General features: G+C 43.1%; 1 protein-coding gene across 1 annotated transcript in view; it reads left to right on the top strand.

The window, feature by feature from the left end:
* The window catches only part of cdon (cell adhesion associated, oncogene regulated), a 46,986-nt gene extending 28,341 nt beyond the window's left edge, over positions 1–18,645 (top strand). Inside the window, exons 8-19 of the mRNA XM_074640463.1 lie at positions 1,856–2,106; positions 2,561–2,735; positions 6,331–6,447; positions 7,033–7,236; positions 7,348–7,529; positions 9,248–9,353; positions 11,490–11,612; positions 11,848–12,039; positions 13,604–13,899; positions 14,050–14,129; positions 15,643–15,905; positions 17,951–18,645. Of these exons, the coding sequence (XP_074496564.1) occupies positions 1,856–2,106; positions 2,561–2,735; positions 6,331–6,447; positions 7,033–7,236; positions 7,348–7,529; positions 9,248–9,353; positions 11,490–11,612; positions 11,848–12,039; positions 13,604–13,899; positions 14,050–14,129; positions 15,643–15,905; positions 17,951–18,105 (2,144 nt within the window). The 3' untranslated portion in view covers positions 18,106–18,645. The remainder of the gene's footprint in view (positions 1–1,855; positions 2,107–2,560; positions 2,736–6,330; positions 6,448–7,032; positions 7,237–7,347; positions 7,530–9,247; positions 9,354–11,489; positions 11,613–11,847; positions 12,040–13,603; positions 13,900–14,049; positions 14,130–15,642; positions 15,906–17,950) is intronic.
* The last annotated feature ends 3,922 nt before the right edge of the window (positions 18,646–22,567 follow it).

Raw genomic sequence — 22,567 nt, 5'->3', positions numbered from 1 at the left:
CAGGTGTAGCAGCACTCACTCAAGATGTATCACTCCTCTCCACGAGGACGGTGAGAACGCCGTGGCCTTAACTGCCTCCTCCTGTATCTGTGTGTGTGTGTGAGGAGGAGGAGCCTCGGCTGTGGTGACGCTGTGAGTCAGAGCTGTGGCGAGGGCAGAGGGAGCGAGCAGCAGAGTGTGTTGGACTGGCTGTAGTGCTGGGGTCTGATTCTCTCCGGTATTTTAATGGTTGGCGTGTGGAATGTGTGGCAGCTGGCAGCAGTCCCAGGATCAGGTCTACTGTTACCAGCTTCAGGCCTGTTTGTTTTACAAAGTGAACCGATGCTGCGCACAAAACAGCCCGAGACTGGACCCAGGGCCCTGCGATGTGCCCCTGTGGCAAGCCTCACTGCTCTAACCTCCTTACTCACTTGTTTAGGTTTTAATATTCAATTATGGAGCTCTTTGACCTCAGTGGAGCGGCTCAGAGTCGAGCGGCCCCTGCTCTCAGTGTCCGCCAAATGTCTGTGAAAAATTCCACCCGGGCTCTGCCAGACCGGTGTCAGCCGTAATAAGGCTCCCAGCTTGCATGATTCGCCCAGGTGGACCGCTCTGGCTCTGACCAGGATTTAATGAAAAGAACAAACAAAGCGTGATTATGTAGTGCTGCAGAGGGCCAGCTTTTTCTTGTTATTTTATGTAGATTAAAAGGCTCGTTCCAAAAGTAAAACTTTCCAGCACTGGTTGTCCTCTGTGGACATGCAGGGCCGCCTCGGTTAGTCACTGGCTGAGGAACTTTGGTGCCATTGCTTCAGCTTTTATTATATCCAAAACTCCTAAAAAATCCTAAATATTCACTATTAAAAAGGCTAATAAAAATATACCACTACATACAGTTATCTTGTGCAGGAGATACTGTAAGTTAATTAGAATGTTTTTTATCTTGCAATGTTTATATATGATTGATCAGTTACATTTGGGAATGCAACAATATATTGTGGTGCAAAAATGTGACAATGTGCATTTTAGTGTTGAAAAATGACTGTAAGAAAGGCAATATATTGCACATTTTTAAATCTAATTTTAGGAAAATGTTAGTTAAAGAACACAATGCCATATGCATAAAATCTGAGTAAAAAAAGTTGACTTTTTATGCAATCAGAACAGTGGGATGTGTATTTGCATTTATCACAGTCCCTATAATTAAAAATCAATAGTGTTTTTTAGAATCTCTACAGTAACAGAAAACATAATATGGCGATACTCAAGTGTATCAATATTTTCTTACACCCCTAGTTAAAAGATAAAAGAAAGAACTACAACAGTCAAGAAACATAAATAAAATTGAAAAATATATAAATGAAAATATGAAAATAATATACACATTGTGACTGATGTGGAGACAACGCAATGTGATTGCATCTCATAGATGGTTGCTGGACAGCAGATCTCAGAAAACTGCTTGTTTTCCTCCGGTCTGTGAAATCTTGCAGATGCTGTTAGGAGCACCGGACGATAAAGAGGCACATGTTTGTTTCTTCAGGTTACCTGTTTCATGTTCTACTGACAGGATATAGTGACCATTTTATAAAAGTAACTTTTTTTAATCATATTTGCTCCAATATCGCCTATTTCAGCTTTAACGCTTTATTATCACGTTAACTTTGACAGCCCTAATTTGTATTTGTCAGTTTGGTGATGACCTGGTGAAACCTGCAACAATGTTTTGCACATTTTCCAACAGAGGAAGAATAATCAAAGGAATTATGTCACTCTTTGTTTTTATTCCAGCTTTGTTAAAAGTACTATGTATCTGACTGAACTGTAATCTGACTCCAGATACATTTGAATCATCTTTGATTTCTGTCTCTGTCAGATCCACAGCTGGGCTCCACTGCTGGTGTGCTGCTGGAGGCTTCGCCGTCGCTCCACGAGCGCTTCCTGACCGAAGACGACGGCGACGCGGTTGACCTGCCGGCCGACAGGAGCGCTGACCGTCCTACTCCGGAGGCGCCGATCATCATCAGCCCGCCTCAGACTCACAAGCCTGATTTGTACGACCTGGAGTGGAGGTCCGGGCGCGATGGAGGGAGTCAAATCAACGCCTATTTTGTCAAATACCGTAAGGTGAGGGGAGAAAATACAGGCTGCCATGTTTCACTTCTTTCTTGCCATTGTCAAAAAAATATCAGATTTTATTTTTTACCACAAAAACACAAAGTGTTAAAGCGAATGTGATTTGTTCATTAACTAAAGAAGAAAGGTCCAGGACCTGAACTGACTGAAAGGTTGGTTATTTCCTGTTTAAAAGCCTGTGTCTGCTTCAGTAATAAGCTCACTCTGACTATAAAACTGCAGCGATACTAGTTAAGACTTTGTTGGCAGCAGGACTCAGTTCTGCTGGAGTTGGAAATTGTGACAGAAATCTCCCAGGGGTTGTTTCTGGGGCCGTTCCCTGTCGTTATTCGGGCTCGGAAAGAGACCGTACTGCGGAGGATTGTGTGATTTTGTTTTTCCCGCTGTCATTTTTAGTCATGTGTTTGTATTTGTGTGTGCGTGTGGCCGTCCGTGTGTGTGTCAGGTCGATGAAATGGGAACAGTGGTGGGGAGCTGGCACACAGTTCGTGTCCCTGGCAGTGAGAAGACCCTGCGGCTGTCAGAGCTGGAGCCCTCCAGTCTCTACGAGGTGCTGATGGTCGCTCGAAGTTCAGCGGGCGAGGGCCAGCCGGCCATGCTCACCTTCCGCACCGGCAAGGGTCAGTCCAACCACAGAACACTGTTTAAAACAACTGTTAATACCTTCAACTCCTGTGTGTGTTAGGCTGTTAAGTGTTTCTTGTGGTATTCTTGGGAATAGCTGACCACTGGGAGACCCCACGTCACCACTTTTCCAACACAGCTACGGTAGAAAGAGGAACATTTTCAGCTGTCTAAAACATCAACAGTAAACGTCAGGTTTGGGTGTCGTCTCCTCTCAGTGAAAGAGCATCCGGTTGTTTCTGAATTCCAGATTTTGCACCGACATTAAACAGACATTCAGAAAGAAATTTATCAGAGAAGAAGCAGAAACATGCATCTCTGCTCTAGCGATGGCAGTCTCGTGAGAATAAAAATTAATATGCAAAGCACATCGGGCCTCATGCAAGAACATTTTTCATTCTCAACTTTCTCTTACTTCTTTTCATACCGCGGGCTCGTACGAGTGGGCCACGCAAACGCTCCTAACTTAAGATAACGTGTAAATGACCCGCGTAAACATGATGAATGCAACCTGTGCATAAATTAACATAATTAAAGCCCCAATGATACCATATAAGGCTCCGCGTCCTGCCCTGTTCATCTGCCAATATATCAGCATGCTGTGTAAAGACACGCTCTCTTCCAAAAGGGCCTGACGTGCTAAGGCATCCAAAAGAAGTAAGTCAGCCACGACGCACCTGGTTACACTTCCCGTTGACCTTATTACATACAGAGACAAATGATTTAACCTTCAGTTAGGGCATCATTTAAACCGTTTTACAGTTTGAGATGTTCACATTGGTATTGTAGTGCTATACAATAGCATCAATGGTCAATTTCAAATAATGATGATATTATAATTGGAATTGCAGAGTCAAACATAATAATGTCAACACAATTATGAAGTTTAATTTATAGAAGATATTCAAACTTGCTTCATTGTGGGGCTGTCAATCGATTCAAATATTTAATCACGATTAATCGCATGTTTGTCCGAAGTTAAAGGCAATTAATTGCACGTATTTAATTTGTTGAAATGTAACTTAAAGGGAGATTTGTCAAGTATCAACACCAACATACCCATAGAACCCATTTTCATTCACATATCTTGAGGTCAGAGGTCAAGGGGACCCCTTTGAAAATGGTCATGACAGTTTTTCCTCGCCAAAATTTAGCATAAATTTCAAGGGTTATTTAGCGTCCTTCCCGAAAAGCTAGTATGACATGGTTGGTACCGATGGATTCCTTAGGTTTCATAGTACGACAAGTTTCTACGAATTTGCGTAAATGCGTTATTATCGCATGATAACTTTGATACAGAGACACATTAACCTTCAATTAGTGTGTCATTTAAATGGTTTTGCAGTTTGAGGATGTTCATATTTGTATTGTAGTGCTATAAAATAGCATCTATGGACAATTTAAATTAAAGATGATATAATAATATATCATAATATATAATATTTTTGAATTGCAGAGTCAAACAGTAATAATTTGCGTATTGTGTGTAACAGTGAAATTGATATAGGATTTTCAAACTCAGAATTACTTCAAAGTAATGAAATATACAATCCATTAGTGAAAAACTTTTTTTGGATAACAGCAGACTTACTGCAACACTCCAGCAGGTCTGGACCACTCGTCAATTGTGTTCGGAACTGAGAGAAAATTCAAAATATGAGAAAATTGGTGAATGCGACAAGTTCTCCTAAATCACTCGTGCAAACCACTTAAGGACAAATCTGTTAGTACAAGTGGTTCTGACATGAGGCCCCTTTGAGTTATTGAGGGTGTAAGAAAATATACTGTAGCTTTTTAGGGTGATATTTTTGATTCTACCTTCAGAGAAAACCAATATAATCACATTATGTTTGTAATTTATGTTAGAGAAAACAAAGTATTTTGGCTCAAGCACCTGACAAAATGAAATTAGTTCACATGACTAATTGATGTATTACTGTATGTACAACCATATACTGTATCTGAGGGTGGATTACTTATTTAAATGACTTCTTCCACAACATTGTCCAATTATAATCCTGAGTACAATCGTAATGATCAGTATCATAATCATAGTGAATGACTTCAAGCAAGTTTGTTGTGTTTTTGAGACAAATAGCAACAAGAAACGACCGCAAATGTTCCAAAAACTAACAATAACGCTATACCACAGCAGGGCTGAAATATGTAATCTACTGCCAGAAACCACAGATATGATTGTATCCCAAGAGAACCACCCATGGGAATCCAAAGGGTGGTTCTTTTACAAAATGGTCCTGGAGCAAAAAAATAATACCAACCAGTCCAAAACCAGACTCTTATGTCCAGATGTGGCTCCAAACTCGCTAGAACAACGCCGCATCCCTGACTTGACTTGACCTCCCTGAGAAATATTTGACTTGTCCTCAATAAGGTTTTTTTTTTGGGGTCTAAATTGTATTTATTCATTTAACGGTTCAATTGTTTTTTTCTGTAAAATGCATCTCTCCACATGCTGCTTGTTTCAGAACCTTCTCCACATTGCCAGAAATATAATACTGGTGGAGAAATACTGGATCTAAATACATGGTTTTACCTACAAATAGTCAAATAATAATAAAAAAAAGAAATCAGCCTTTAAAAGCCACCAAATGTATATCAATAAAAACCTCAAATATCCAGAAACAATAACGAGGACATGACGTCGGTATCCTCAGTGATAGCTGCGGCCCTGTGTTAGGAGTGTAAGAAAATATCAATACACATGAGTAACAATATTATGTTTTGTGATACTGTATCGATTCTCCAAAACGCGGTCATTAAAACATGGTCATTTGACCTCTGACCTCAAGATATGTGAATGAAAATGGGTTCTTTGTGTACCCACGAGTCTCTCTCCACCAACCCACCCCCACCCCCCGCTATTCCCATACAGTTTTGGGGCAAAAACAAAGTACTTGGTACTTGAATGGTGTATTTGAATATTTCTGCACACTGGGGTCCCTAAACTGTCTTGGAATTGCATAAATTTGGTATCACTGTAAAGCTGAGACTTGTGTGGATCCAATGAGCCCAACTGTATTCATGTGTGATTATGTTAGTCTCCATAGTAGCCATTTCACGTAGTGACTTTTTGTGTTACTCAGATTTTATACATATGTTGTTGTGTCTTTATGACAGTTTTCCTAAAATTAGATTTAAAAAAAAAAATCCCATTATATCTCCCTGCTTCCAGTATCGCAGTATATTGAATCACTGTATCATGATACATATTATATCGCTGGATTCTTGCCAATACACAGCCCCACCCTGTAAAGAAATATATAAATTACAAAATAATTGTTCATTAATCTTTACTTAAGAATTAAATAATTGCAATTGGCATGATGCTTCTGTTCACTGTAACGTGTTAAATTGGATACACATTCACATCACACACTCACTGCAGCGTTGAGGAGTGGAAACCTGAAACCCACCCTGATAAAAAAAAAAGGCTCCGGAAAAACCAGGACGAAACTTCAGATTTCCGAGCCAACATCCGGAGCTGCTCAGTGTGCTTTTGGTGGAACTGATAGCCCTGAAGACCTGTCGGGGGCCTTGTTTTTCTTACTCGCTTTCCTCTTCCTCCCTCAGAGAAGAGCACCACCTCCAACAAGAATCCCTCCAAGCCTCCTGTCATCTCGATGCCCCCTAAAGCTCCAGAGGACAAAACCGCCAACACGCACTTTGGTGTCGTCATACACGACAGAGGTAGGTCTGTTTTGTTGCTGCGGCCGTGTGCAGACAGACAGTGATTGTGGGATGTTTCTGACGTGTAAATGCTTATTGTGGAGTTCATGACCGGACTGTGTTGAATAGATCTCACAGTTTCATGTTTAGATGTGGTCTGCTTTGTTTCTTTGCGCCTTGGAGTACAAACAGTGACACCATGTAGTGACTCTTTGGATGAAAGATGCTGTAAGCAGAAAGCTGTGAGCTTGCACACGGTGTTGGGGTCAGATCCGAGTGTGTGTGCATGTGTGTGTGTATGTGTGTGTGTGTGTGCAGGCTTACTTTGCTGAAACTCACATTGGTCTTTTCACTAACCCTCATTTCTCTCTTACTCTCTCCTGCCCTCTCTAACTTTGTGGCTCAGAGCCCAGGCAGTAAGTACACATTCCTCCACGTCATGCCGTCCTTCTTTTTTCTTTTTTTTTCTCTGTGAACTTGTTCCATCCTTTACGTGAGTTGCGATGCAGTGACGACGCTTGCCAGTTCTCTCTGTGTATTTTATATTTTGGATACGCAGAAGTTTACACGACTCAAAGAGTTGTTCCTTACCTGTTTCCCTCCCAGTACCTGAGGCCCCCGACCACCCCACCATCTCCATGGCGACCGAAAGCTCAGTGTATGTCACCTGGATCCCGAGAGCCAACGGCGGGTCTCCGATCACGGCCTTCCGCGTGGAGTACAGACGCGGGCGCAGCGCCGAGTGGGTCGTGGCTGCGGATAATATCTCCCCTCTCAAGCTGTCCGTGGAAGTTCGCAATCTGGAGCCCGGTGAGCTCTCACATAGTTCACAACGTTTTTGTACGGTCCAGTGACGCATGACGTGATGCCCACATGAGGGTTTCTGGATCTAAAATGATCATCATCGTATTTCTTTCTCAGGTTCCTCATATAAGTTTCGTGTAGTAGCCATGAACATGTACGGCGAGAGTCCTCACAGCATCCCCTCTAAGCCGTACCAGGTGCCACAAGCTAGCCCACGTATCGCGGACCGCCCCGTGGTCGGACCTCACATCTCATCCACAGACGCCATCAGTGACACACAGATCATGCTGCGCTGGACTGTGAGTACATCACTAACATACAACATCCCCTCTCTTACTTCCTTAACGTTTAACAACTCTGGCTTTATTGTCTAGTTTTGGGTCATTATTCCTTGTTGGACTTTGCTGATGTCCTTACAATGCATAGGTATAATAATTAAACATCAAGACCTGACTACTTATTATCTTTTGTTGTTCTGGGATTTTACAAGGTCAAAACTTGAGACTTGAATGTTTTTGAAAGTAAAAAAAACAAGCATGTCCTCATTTTTTGAGTCTGACTCAAGTCCTAGTGGAGACGTATCATGAAAAACTCCCTCAATCAGTGCTTGTGCTCATCCATTTGGGTATCTGGAGTTCCTACCAACCCACAAACTGTGAAATAAGACGACCCAGTCAGTTTTTTGTGAGCTGCCTAGATCAGAAAACATGCAATATAACAAGCCAATCAGATTTAGCTCCCCTTCCTATGTCATATGCAGGCTCATTACAATATCGCCCTCAGTTTGAGAAATACCTTTGCAAAGGTGCTCCATTTTTTTCTCCCAAGCCAATCAGAGCAGACTGGACTTTTTCAGGAGGGGGTCTTAAAGAGACACGTCAGACAGAGGGTGAATACAGGTATATTCAGACAAACAGTATGAGAAAAATAATGTGTTTTTTGAACATTAAATCATGTAAACGTGTTCTAGAAGAAACCCAAAATACAAGTATGAACCTGGAAATGAGCCTGATACGTTCCCTTTAAATGTCAAGTTCTGGAGTAGAAGTATGAAGTAGCATACAACAGGGTTGTAACAAAACATCCATATGGATCCATGCATCGATTTAATGATCAACGATCCAATATATCGATGCAAAGTGAAAACATTGATACATCATCCTTTAGGTATACCCTTATTTTTCTTAACTGAAAAAAAACAAACAAACAGTTGCACTTAAACATGAAAAATGTGTCACTTTATAGAGAACAACAGGAGATCGATTTTTATTATTTTTATTAAAAAGAATAGATTGTTTTTCATTTAAATGTCTGGAAGAGCCCAGTAATACATTTGTCCAATCATATTTAGTTGCTTTTTGTGAGTTGATATAAATGTAACTGATTGTGATAAATGGACAGAATGATATTGTCTCATATTGATCGCAGGCTCCTGAATTGAATTGAATCGAAATGGTATTGTGGCAGACTTTGTGATATCAGCAAATATTGTATCATTAAACTTGTGATTTACACCCCTAGCATACGGTGTAAATACTAAAAAAAGTACATATTACATCTTTGAGAACAGTACTTAAGTAAATGATTTTTTGCCACTGATTAAGACCAGCCAGAGACAGAATCATTTGAGTGGTGAAGTGTTTTTTCCAGCCAGCTCACCTGTGTTTGAGCTGCTGCTGCTTCTCAATCAGACCTTTAACTGAGCGGCTGTGCTGATTAGAGATGAAGAGACCCTGTCCATCTACGCTTTGATTCCACTCTCATCAGAGCTGTTCCTCCTCTTCCTCACCACAGCTCGGGCTGCAGATGGACGCAGATAGTTCCCCACATTTACTTAACCTCAGACAGTCTCATTATTTCCTGAACTTTAGACACAATCACAATCTTGCTCTCAGTCCTGAACATCTGCTGATAACAAGCCCTGCCATTAGTTGCCGGAAAGTTTCCTCTCTTTGTATAATAATTGCCCACCAGATTGCTGTAGTCTAACGTAATCTTTTTTTCCATCCCCATCCAGTATAGCCCCTCGAGTAACAACAACACTCCAATCCAAGGCTTCTACATCTACTACCGGCCCACGGACAGCGATAACGACAGCGACTACAAAAGAGACGTGGTCGAAGGTGAGTGAAGGTTTGTGTGTCTGCGTTTCCGCTGCACGTTGAGTGTGTAGATTGTTTGTGGACGGCCCCGTCCCCTCCCGGATGTTGAGCTCACGCTCTGCAGATAAACTGGGAGTTTGGAGGGTAATGGATACTAAGTGTCAAGAGCGGGGTGTAGTGAAGAGGGGCATTTCTGCAGTTTGATTTATAGAGAGTGCTGTCCCTGGGCAGCAGGGCTTTCTGAAATCTGTTTTTAATAAATGGTTGCCAGAGCTGAAATATGAGGCCGGCCAGAGGAGAGGGGCTCAGGTTGCTGGGTGGAATGCTAACAGTGGAGCCTGGTACAAGAAGGGAACTGAAGGAGGGACGTCCTTTCACACCGCCCAACTCTTTAACATCTGAACGTCTAGTTCTCCACAACGTCCTTCTCAGCATCAGGGACGTGTGTGTAGGGCTGGGTACCCAGTGAGCACTGCTTTGGTGATTTGAAGGTCAAAAGATGTCAGTACATTCAGGTTAAAAATGAGCTCAATTCAGTCAAAAACTGTTTTTTAAATATCAAGGTTACATAAACATACTTTACATATACATATTGCTGTGTTCCCACAGCAATTCAATCTATTTCAATTAGGGCTGTTCATCGATTAAAATATTTAAATCGCAATTAATCGTATGATTGTCCATAGTTAATCGCAAATTAATCACACATTCTTTTTATGTGTTCAAAATGTACCTTAAAGGGAGATTTGTCAAGTATTTAATACTCTTATCAACGTGGGAGTGGACAAATATGCTGCTCTATGTAAATGTATGTATATAATTATCATTGGAAATCAATTAACAACACAAGACAATGACAGATATTGTCCAGAAACCCTCACAGGTACTGCATTTAGCATAAAACAATATGCTCAAATCATAACATGGCAAACTGCCAACTGACTTGACTATGACTTGCCCCCAAACTGCATGTGATTATCATAAAGTGGGAATGTCTGTAAAGGGGAGACTCGTGGGTACCCATAGAACCCATTTTCATTCACATATCTGGAGGTCAGAGGTCAAGGGACCCCTTTGAAAATGGCCATGCCAGTTTTTCCTCGCCAAAATTTAGCGTAAGTTTAGAGCGTTATTTAGCCTCCTTCATGACAAGTTAGTATGACATGGTTGGTACCAATGGATTCCTTAGGTTTTTTAGTTTCATATGATACATGTATCTACACTTTAGCTTTAAAACTGAGCTTGCTACAACCTAAAAATCCCAAGTTGCATTATTGTGTTAAAGAAATTAGTGGTGTTAAAACAAATTCATGTTAACTTTGACGGCCCCAATCTTATCAAAAGAAGCCGCAAAAGAGTTTTGCCTGAAGAAGACAGAATTAATATTGGATTAAACCACTCAATGCCAACTTTTGGTACCCAGAGTTTGATTCTCAGTACTACTGTCACATTTTGATCGGTCCTCAATAAGTGCTGAGGTTCAGTACCGTGCCCTACATGCATGCTGCAGTTACTTTCTCCCTCAGATAATCTTTGTGTTTCTTGTTTAAAGAAAAGTTGATTTGTTGTATTAAACTTCTGTATTGACTGTGATTAACAGCACACAGTGGATTTAGCTCCAGCAGCAGCTTTCTTTTATTGTTCCCACTTGCAACAGTTCAAAAGTACCTCGGGGCCAGAGGTAGCCCACGTGCACTGATTTATTATACTTCATATTAAACAATACACAGCGAGAACGGCAGCTCATTTCAGCCTCATTTGTTTGAAATGTAGCATTTCCATGTTGGAGATTGTCGTCTCATCTGTGATTCAAAAGTGTGTAGTAGTGGTGTGATTGTGTGAAATGGTGCAGCAGTGGTGTGTGTGTGTGTGTGGGTGGAGTGGTAATACTGGAGGCAAGCCAGGACAAACATGAAGCTGCCATATATGGAGCTCATCTAGAGTAAAGCAACTGTCTGAGCCCTCGTGGGACTGAAGCAAAGAGAGAGAGTGGGGGGGGAATGACAGAGAGAGCATGAAAGAACATGACCTGAAGTGTGAGACATGAAGAGAAGGAGAGTTTACACAGGATCTGGAGCAATGCGAGTCAACACCGGCTCGTAGAGGAAGTGATTTCTAACTGTTGTCCCCCTTTTTTGTTCACCTCCACCTTCTCAGGTGTGAAACACTGGCACATGATTGGACATCTCCAGCCTGAGACCTCCTATGATATCAAGATGCAGTGCTTTAATGATGGGGGAGAGAGTGAATACAGCAACGTCATGATCTGTGAGACCAAAGGTAAGGACACATAACCGCACGAGAAATGACTCAAACCAAACCTCCACTTTATCAGAGGTCCGGGCATGTTTCTGCGTCAGGCTGTAACTTTAATGACGGGTACGATCGCCGTAATTACACAACATAAACCTACTGAGTTTTATGAGACCAACAACAATGGTTTGCATTCTATAGTTTGTTAGTTTTCTTTGTTGCTACGGGTTCCTCACATCCCCCTCCTCCCTCTCTGCTGCAGCACGCCAGACCCCAGGGTCGCCCAGCCAGCACCCCATCACCCCACCTGACCCCCACCCGCAGGAGCCACCCAGCCCCCCCGGAGGACTGCTCTACTTGATTGTGGGCTGTGTTTTGGGAGTGATGGTGCTCATCCTGCTGGCTTTCATTGCCATGTGTCTGTGGAGGAATCGCCAGCAGAACAACATGCTCAGTGAGTTTACAGACCAACCAAATGCAGACCGAGCATAAAAGAAGTAGAGTTGCTGCTTACAGTAGGAGATTTTGGATAAAGCATATAGCCAATGTCGTGCTCACTCCAGGTTTTACCGTAGTTCACTGTAAAATGAGTTTGCAGCACCGGCACACATACAAAGAGTTAACTTCATTTTAAGTGTCTCATATTTAAAGAAAGTTGGCCCCCGAGACAGCGTGTACAGCATATTCCAAGTGTTCATTGTGCATATATGGATTCCTCAGCGCTTGCAAAAGTGTTTGCCATTGTTGGATGGACTCTTTACCAGACCTTTAGGGTCTGTAAATAGTTGGGGGTTTTATATGTAGCTTATAGATTTTGGGGAAAAGCCCAGATTGAGTCACAGGTGCTCACTTTCTGTGTGATAATGCACTGCAGTTCGGCAACATCAAGAGTGTATTGAACAATCAAGCTCATTGTTTGTTACATGAGTACTTGTGCCAAAACATCAAATTTCATTAACTTGTTTTGGAAAATATAATGTTTTGTATAAATCCTGTCTCTGTGGAAGCCCATTTCCACCAGTGCGATGGAAGAAAAGATCCGTCAGTCATTATAATGAGAAACTTCCCAAAATAATGACTTAGTATCTCAAAGTAATGTGTTAGTATTACTTATTATTTGTAGATACTAAGTCATTATTTTGAGAAAGTTTATCATTATTTTGTGAAGGTTTGTCATTATAATGACTTGCAGGATCTTTTTTTTTTCATCACAAGGCTAAGTTTTCATCTTATTTGTTTCTTTAACTGGCAGAAATGGGCTTCCATACAGTATGTTTCTCATTGTACAAAATAAGCCAAACTTCTCAAAGGGCAGTGTTTAATGTTGTATTAACATACGCAGCTTTACAAGAACATAAACAAGGTCAAAACTGTGCTATGATGTGAAAAAAGGCTGCTAACTGACAAATGATGCAAAAACAAAATACCAGTACATTTATTTCCTGGGTAAAAGGTTAAAAACTGTGGGCAATAAAACAAGAAAAGTAAGCAATTCTTTCATAGGACCGTTGTCAGCTAAATGTACCACTTCATTCTGTGTTTCAGTGAGTAATTATTAGGCTTTCAAGAACAGCCAGATTAGTCTCACATTGTTAATACATACTGGTCTATGGACAGATTCCAGTGTGTACTCTGAATACCTAGCTTAGTCCATGATTGAATGATTTTCTTGTTATGACAAATGATTCCTTTTAAACTGATCTCTACCTCTATCCTAACCATTCTGCCTCTCCATCACCTCCTCTCTCTCTCTCTCTCTCTCTCTTTCTCTCTCTCTCTCTCTCTCTCTCTTTCTCTCTCTCTCTCTCTCTCTCTCTCTTTCTTTCTCTCTCTCTCTCTCTCTCTCTCTCTCTCTCTCTCTCTCTCTCTCTCTCTCTCGCTCTCGCTCTCTCTCTCACTCTCTCTCGCTCTCTCTCTCTCTCTCTCTCTCTCTCTCTCTCTCTCTCTCTCTCTCTCTCTCTCTCTCTCTCTCTCTCTCTCTCTCTCTCTCTCTCTCTCTCTCTCTCTCTCTGCTGTAGAGTATGACCCTCCTGGCTACCTGTACCAGCCAGCAGAGATAAACGGCCATGTCCTCGAGTACACCACTCTGCCCGGCACCAGCCGCATCAACGGGGGCGTCCACGGGGGCTACGGGCACAGTGGCCCCATGTTACCCCAAGGGTGCCATCACCTCCACCACAAACTCCCCAACGGCTTGGCCCTGCTCAACGGCTCCGGCAGCCTGTTCTCACCCGGCCACCCGCACGGTCACGACGGCACCCTGCCCCACGGCACCCGGGACTGTGAGCACTCGCACCCCCACCACCACCATAACGTGAGTGCTGCACCGCAAAGTACTCCAAAAACCTAGAGACTGGACGCCTCATTCATATTCATATCAAATGACCAAGTGTGGTATTTTTACATCAGCAGCTGCAAATCCAGTTTGGTTAGGCTAAATGTAGTGTTTGTGTTCTCTTGTCAGGGTGGAGGCATGTACACAGCTCTTCCCCAAACAGAGTCGTCTGATTGTATGAGCTGTCAGAACCTCTGCAACAATAACAGGTAAGAGAAGTATGGATATCTTTTGCTTTGCTGTGGACGTCTGGGACAATTTATTTCTGGTAGGGCTTTCAGCACGATAACGCGTTAATGCAAATTCATTTTAACACCACAAATTTCTTAAACACATTAATGCTACATGTGATTTGAGCTTACGCAAAAGTTTGAGGAGGAAAAACTGTCATGGCCATATTTAAAGGGGTCCCTTGACCTCTGACCTCCAGATATGTGGATGTTAATGGGTTCTATGGCTACCCACAAGTCTCCCCTTTACAGACATGCCCTCTTTGTGATAATCACATGTAGTTTAGGGCAAGTCACAGTCATGTCAGCACACTGACACACTGACAGCTGTTGTTGCCTGTTGGGCTGCAGTTTGCCATGTTATGATTTCAGCATATTGTTTTATGCTAAATGCAGTACCTGTGAGGGTTTCTGGACAATATCTGTCATTGTTTTGTGTTGGTAATTGATTTCCAATAATAAATATATACATGCATTTGCACAAAGCAGCATATTTGCCCACTCCCATGTTGATAGGAGTATTAAATACTTGTGATAAATTTGCGATTAACTGTTTTATTCGATTGACAGGTCTAATTTCTGCGTTTTATTTTTCAAGAAATCTGGGAATTTATTGTTGTTTTATTAATCAGAAACAAAATCTTTAATGCAAAAATGAAGAAAAATCGTATCTGTGAAAAACTTGCAAGACAACAACCCAAAGACACTCTGTAGTTGAATCATTTATCCTTTTTTGACTTACTTAAAGGGACTCTGGTGCAGAATCCACAGGTTACATTTTATTACCGGAAAGCTTTCTGTCACAAGAGCACCTTTGGAAAAAAATGAAAAAGATGAGCCTTATGGATATTGCAGGGAAATGCACATCACTCATATTTCACTTTCAGATGCCGCTGACGTAAAAGAGCGCACACACACACACACACACACACACACACACACACACGTGCACACATTTCCCCTCCTGCTACTCCTGTTTATGTACTTAAGGGTCCCCAGCATCACAGTTTACCCTGTGTGCACCCAGCCAGCAGACCTAATGAGCCCTGTGTTTATTTACCTCCGGCTGCTGGGAAAAGAGGGGGTGTGGTCACAATCCAATCATGTGCCGATAGAGGGAAGCTGAGTTCAGGGAAACATGGTGAAGCTCACTGCGTTTGGGAGCGAAAATCGGAGAGCAAAACCACAATGTGTACAGTTATTTAGAGGCAGCGAGACCTTTAATCTCCGGTTAAGCTGTTGAAAACGCTTTTTTGCAGCTGTACTCCCGTCGTGTTAGAGCTGTCATTGTTTTGTACACTGTTAGGGGTATTAACACAAGGGTTCTCAGTGTCTGGCGGAAAAACCCACAGATATGTGCAGAGAGGAAGAGCGGTATGTGAAGCAGAAGAAGCTGAGAGTTGTCAGTGGGTGAGCGCTCAGCAATGCACGGGCACCTTTTTATAAACTAACGTCCCACTTTTCTTTTCCATCTCCTTCTGTCTTCGAGCAGATGTTACAACAAGACCAATGGCACTTTCTCCAGCGGCACTCTGCCTGTAATGCACCGCGTGGCGCCATGCCAGCAGGACGGTCTGGAGATGGTGCCTCTGGGCCAGGTTTCATCGCCGTGCCACGGCCCCGACGGCCACATGCACTCTGGCGACCAGGGAGCCGACGCAGGGCTCCAGCCAGATGAGCACAGAGAATCCTCGCCCTCACAGCATTCCTGCTGTCTGGTCGGGAACAATGAAAACTGTCCAGCAGACAACACTGGTGAGACACATTTTTATACCAAAGGCCCACAAAATCTTTCCAAGTATTCTGTCTTTTTCCGCCTCCACTACTTCTTTCTTTGTCTTCCTCTTCTCCCCCTCTGTGAGAACTGCAACTTCTCCCTTCCTTGTTGGCCCTGATTATGCTTTTGAATTTCCTATTTATTTCAGAAAATCTATAATTTTTGGATAATCATGAGGTTATAGAATAAAACACACAGTCGGAATGACCTCATCCCCTTCAGCGTTGCATACAATGTCATGAAATCCTTTTTTTCTTATTGTCAACAGTGATACTGTTTAGTGCAATAAAGGAATATGATCATAGAAGAAAAGGGTGATAGTAGCCTAAATACGAGCTGCTGAGTGGAAAACCATGGTAACGCCGTTCACCTCGCTCAAAGGTCATCCTTACCATAATAACACTACTGTAGGAGCAACGAAAGTCGGACGGCGGCTGGTGGTACCACGGTTTAGCACTCTGCGGCTCACGTTATCTCAGTTTCACAAGCGTGTCAGAGAACTACGGTGGCCTTCAGGTAACGTGAAAATGTGAAAGTCTCTCTCTAGAGCCGGTGTTTGGTTTGTCCGTTCTGGGCTACTGTAGAAACATGACGGAGCAACATGGCAGACTCCGTGAAGAGGACCCGCTCCCTATGGAGATATGAAGGGCTCATTCTATGATAATAAAAACACAACAATTCTTAATTTCAGGTGATTACATACTAATGAAAACATAGTTATGAATATTATATTCCATTTCTGCTAATAGACCCACCCCCCACCCCCTAAATTTTGCACACTGTTCCTTTAATAGTGTGTTTTACATGTTTTCTCATTGCGAGAACACCTTTAATGTGCAGTAGCGTCTCTTCATGGCGGCTTGTGGCCAGTGAAATATTTCGTGATGAATGTAGGAATAAGGCAGAGTAACAAAATTACAATCAGATTGTCTAATGGCTTCTACAGTAACCAATATGAACATGAATATTTATCAAACACATAGCTCATTGTACTTTTAAGCTCAGACAGCTAAAGGAATAATCTGATATTTTGGGATTTATTAGTTGTGTTGCTGAGTCAGGTGAGAAGATTGAAACCATTCGAAGATCTCCAGCAGGTGGTTATCTTAGCTTAGCATAAAGAGTAGAAAAGTCTTGCCTAACTTCCTGAAGTCTTGTCTTGTTGATGCCACAAAGTCACTTATCCTGGCCAAGAAAAAAATCTGTCACATACCCTCGAAAACCTCAATGTGTCATTTTGAACTTGTCCATATTAAACAAATATGATGTAACATGTTAGTTTGTGATATTTAAAGGCTTTATAATGTGTTCTATACGATATCCAGAGCATTGATATAGCATCAAACAGCTATTTCCTATGGAAAGATATAGAGGAGTAATGTCTACCTGAGCAGAGAATGAAGTCTCTCTCCCTCAGTATGTGTTGTAATGCAAGCTTCTCCTTGCTTTGTTGACATAGCCGGGCCGGCCATGCATGCTTTTAGTGCATGTTAGTACATGTGAGCGTGCCTGACTGGCTAGCTGCACTACGCTCGTACAGCTGATAACGCCGTCCCGACCGGCGGCACCATCGCGGAAGCATAGCACCAACCCTCCGGTTCTACCCGCCCCTCCCAGGTTGCCTTTGTTTTCACTGTTAGCGCTGTTTCCAGTCTCTGTGCTAAGCTAAGCTAGCCTGCTCCTGGCTGTAGCTTCATATTTACCGTACAGAGTGGTATTGTTCTTTTTATTTAGCAATGGCTATTTCCCAAAATGTTTCGTTTAGACATTGGGGCTAAAAAATACAAATTCCACGGGAAGTGAAAACAGACACTCACGGTTCAACACTATCATGAAATCAAACTGACAGTTGTTCTTCTTCTTCATGCCTTACTAGTAAGTTTGTATAGCATAACCAATCGTCACGTTGTATGCAAACCAACTATGCAGCATCACCACAAATTGCACTGTGGGCCTCTCCAGAATCTGTTCTTGTCTTTTTTAATACGAAGTATAAACCAAAGACTCTTCTCTCTCCGTGCAGCTGAGGAGGAGCTGGAGTGCATGGACATGGAGGGGCCTGTGGTGTGCTGGGAGAGACTCGGCCTGCCAGACTTGGATTGTGACGAAAAGCCTGGGTGGATCTCCAGCAGCAGCCTGGCAGGCGAGCTGATCCAGCCCGGCCCACAGGAGGTCTGAACGCAGCCCGCACACAAACACACACTCTCCAGCGGCGTGGAGGGTTCAGAGGAACCAGGCTGGACGAGAGACAGTGGTGGAAATATCACAGAGGAAGAGGACCAGCGACGGGCTAATCAGAGACACTGCATGTTACGGTGACAAAGGACACGAAACGTTGGATGAACTGAGCTGAGAAGTGTGAAAAACAGAGCGACTACAAGAGACCGAGAGCAAAGCCAGATGGAGAGAAACGCAAAGAGCAAAGGAAATGTTGCTCAAAGACTGAAACTATATCCCACTGGAGGGAAGACTCTCATAAAAGATTACTCTTGAGATGACTTATTTATTTTTTTGTAGTAGTGAAATATTATTTCATATGAATGTATCTGTTTTAAAGTAAAAAAAGTTTGTCTTTTATATTATTTATGCCTTTTGGATGAGAAATACTTTTTATTTTTTGTTGTTTTGTCCCTCTGTGTTCCACTCAAGCGTGGAGATTAGCAATTGTGTTTGTGTAAAGTTTTGTAATAATATAAAGAGAAGATATGGAAGAGTAAACAACAGACAATGTGTCCTTCATGTGCGGCGCGGCACCCGATGAATGAATGATAGTCCTGGTGGATATTCCCGGCCCAGGTCCAAACCCATCGATATTTCTGGCAGGCCTTTGATGTGGCTCTGTGATGGGCTGTTCCACTGCAGTGACCCCTGAACGGGGTGAACACTCCCTTCACTGTTCAGATGAAGGCTGCTGCTCTTTGCTCCAGTGAATACTTGATAGCTCATCACTTTACACAAAATGCACCGTTGCTTTGAGAGCGCTGTTGACCTATTGGCCCCAATCTGTTAGAGAAGTGGAGTAGTTGCATTAAAACAGCACGGTTAAATGTGAGCAGCCCCTTTGTGTGTTAAAACTGCTCTGCTGCTAGTAACAGAACTTTTTTGAGATCACGCAGGTGAAGTTTACCTGACACCAGGTGAAATTCTGTTATCGGGGTACAAATCTCCTTACCTTGCACCGCAGCTGGATTCTCGCAATGTCACAACATCGTGCGAGAATTGTCGTATTGCATATCATACGAAAATCCACTTTGTCTGGCTTCAGGTAATGCGTTTGTGTCGGGCAAGCCAGAGCACGGACCAATCGGCGTCCTGTGAGGAGCTACTGGCATGGCTTAAGGCCCAGACACACCAAGCATCAAAGAACTAACGTCGATGAAGGTCGATTGTTGCGTCACCTCAAGTCGCCTCTGACTTGGCCAAAACGTTGCACTCGAACACAACGCAAAGACTACAGCCGACGGCCAGTTAGCACGTACGTTCTGCGCCTGCGTGAGATGAAACCACACCACCAGCAGGTGGCGGTAGTCTGTATTCGTCATTCAAAAAGGGAAATCGGAAGGCTATACGAGTGTATATATAAGCCATTGTTATGATGAATAAATGAAACAAGGCGGCGCCTGCTGACCATTTTCACAGCACTCTCACTCACCACTTAGCTTCATTCCAGATGGCCATATTGATCTGAAAATATCTGTGTATTGGAATGATCAGATGAGATGAAGATGAAAAGAGAAGAGCATTCTGTGTGTGTCCTCATTTGCTTGCTTTCCTCATTTTCGTTTCTCTTCTCTTGCACTTATTTGCTTAAGCTGATCAGCCAATCAGAGTGATTTCTCTCACCGACGAGCTCCGCCACCGATTCAACATGCTGATCAGCTGAAAAGCCTCTGACACGGGCAGACTAGAGCCGACAGTGCAGGACACACCGCAAAAACTAGGCCGACAGACGCTCACCGACGGACCGAAACTGTCCGACGGTGACCGTCAGCTTTGGTGTGTCGGGATCTTTATGTGTGTGAGATGATACGGAGAGGCGACTGTTCATTCCAAACAACAATGGTGGCTCCTTAAGAGGTTAGATGCTGCAACAGCATCACTTATATCAGAACTGGAGAACATTTCTTCATTGAAAAAAAGAGCAAAGAACGGCACAAAGCTTTTCATGATGGAAAACATGTTTTCGCTCTTCTCCCGACTGGCTTCGGCAAGAGTTTGATTGACAGATGGTTCATCCAAGCACCTGCCAAGTATTTTTTGAAAGTGCCTGCCCTTTTCCAAACAGTTTCCAGTGACGGCTACTCAGATGGTTCTGTGTAACAAACCATCTGCTGGGTCAGGTTACACATCTCCAGCCACAGGAAAAAACTAAATTGAAAGTTAAACACAAACCGTGTCATAAATAGCAGCAAATGCTCCATCCAGAGAAAACGGGATCTGCTCTCATCCATGTGGCGTTCTGGGTATTAAAGGGTCAGTTCACCGAAATCATAAACATGTTTTTTTACTTAACTCTGACAAAGCAGATTGTGTCATTTCATTGTACCGACAAAGAAGTTGGCCCAATTGGTGAACATTGACATCTGTGGATTATCAAGATTAAAAGGGACTTTGTTTATGGAAAGACACAAGGCTATTATAGCAGCCCGTTTGCATGAAAAGGCGTGTAAATGCCGCGCTAAACGCCTTGCGCTTTATAGTGGCATTTCCATGCAAATGGGCTGCTATAATAACCTTGTGTCTTTCCATAAACAATGCGCAAGACGTTTAGCGTGCAATAAATACACCTTTCTTGATTTCCACGTGTCATTTGTACGCCATGTATCCTGTACTGAGTGCAATGGAAACGCATCCGCATATAAATGCTACGGTGAGAGTTAGTGACGTAGTATAAAAAGCGAGAAAGAACACTTCTAGTGGACAGATTGGGAGGTGGATGTGCCCAACAAACACTGGACTTTTAACCAGGAGACTTGTTGACTGGTGTTTTGTTTTGTGAGTTACGTTCGTGACGTTTGTCATGTTTTTTTATAGACATTTGTGATGTGTTTTCCGTAGATCTTTACATACGTTTTTACTTAGTTTACATACTTATTTTAAGCCCAACCATGCCATTTTCCCTTATACTGTACTAACTAAGGCCCTGTTCAGACCTGGTATTAAGATGCGTCCTCTGTGATCCGATCTCACTTCCCCGCTCTGTATGCAAATAAACATGTAGTAAACACACGGCTAATACAGCAGATGCTGTGACGTAATATTATATGAATGTCAGCAGTAATATCGTGAATTCGGGAATATAAGTTTATTGGACCGGCAGTCCCCGGGGACCTCCGCCCCACTGGCAGGGGTACAGAGCTTCAGAGAGCCGGGGAAGAGAGAGAGAGAGCAGCGGAACAAAAACACTGACACATCTCCGACAGTATGATAATAATGCACTTCCTGTTACCAGTCTGATAGTCTGTATACTAAGTAGCCTATAGATAAGGTATATTTGAATAAAATACAGATGTACCGACAGAACACAGTAGAGCACAAAGGCCGTTTCCGTGCTGCGAGGCTGACGAGCGCTTGCCTGTTTATTCACCTGAGGAGCTCAGTGATCCCGCGGATCCCAGCTGGACATCAGATGAGAAGGCGGTCCTTAATGTGGCCAGGACACATTCAGGTACACACTGCTAAAAGAATGTGGTCATATGTGGCCTAGACCAGCTCTGAATGTGGTCTGAACGTTGTATCGGAGCCGTTTTGCAAGTACGAGAACATGAGCACAGTATCGGACCCAATACCCGATACTGGTATCGGATATCAGTGCATCCCTAGTATTTATACGCCTTCCCGTGAGACCGGGTTGATTATAGAGTTGTTCAAGCAGTACAAACAAAATTTCCATCACCTCAATTGTACTGCCTTGGAGGCCGAAATCTTACAAAACTTTAACATATGAAACAAAGACTATCTGCATGGCTGGGTACCACGAGGGTCTACGTGACAACATCTACTGTTTTGTGATTTGGGTGTGCTGGCCCTTTAAGAAGTCACAAAGTGGGAAAGTTGGTAAAAATGGCCATCTGTCCCAGTTTAATGGCGTCACATTCCATCATTTCTGGGAAGTGAATGTTGAATTGCCAGTTGGAACTGCTAACATGCAGGGTTGTCTGGTGTAGCTGTAATATCTCGCTGTGAGGAACAAAATGGGCAGTGGAATATTAGAAACAGACGGAGGGAGAGTTGAGATGAGTAACTCTGTGGCTGCGTGATGCTCCTGATGTGTGAAAACACTGCAGATAACTCATTCATAAAACAAGTTGTAATATGCCCTTCTCAGGTTTCAGCCTACGTTAGCCAAACCCGTTTTGTGATGGCTTAAACCCTCCATTGGTTTTAAAATAATCTGGGCGGTGTGCTGGATGATTGGAGTTGATAGGATTGCAGCGGGCAGATGACAGGGCTGGCCCTGCTTCAGGGAGGATGACTGCGGTGCAGGCTTCCCATCATGGTGCCGGTCTGCCTGTGTTGGTGCCAGAGTTGGCTGCCAGTCCTCAGGCCCTGGCTTGCCTGGCATCTCTCCTCCCCCCGATGGTATACGGGATATTCCTGGCACCCGGATTTACTCGCCTGCTGCTGAGGCGTGGCACGG

This window comes from Sebastes fasciatus, chromosome 7 (assembly GCF_043250625.1).
Source record: "Sebastes fasciatus isolate fSebFas1 chromosome 7, fSebFas1.pri, whole genome shotgun sequence".
Classification (NCBI taxonomy): Eukaryota; Metazoa; Chordata; class Actinopteri; order Perciformes; family Sebastidae; genus Sebastes; species Sebastes fasciatus.
This window is presented reverse-complemented; position numbering and strand designations above follow the sequence as displayed.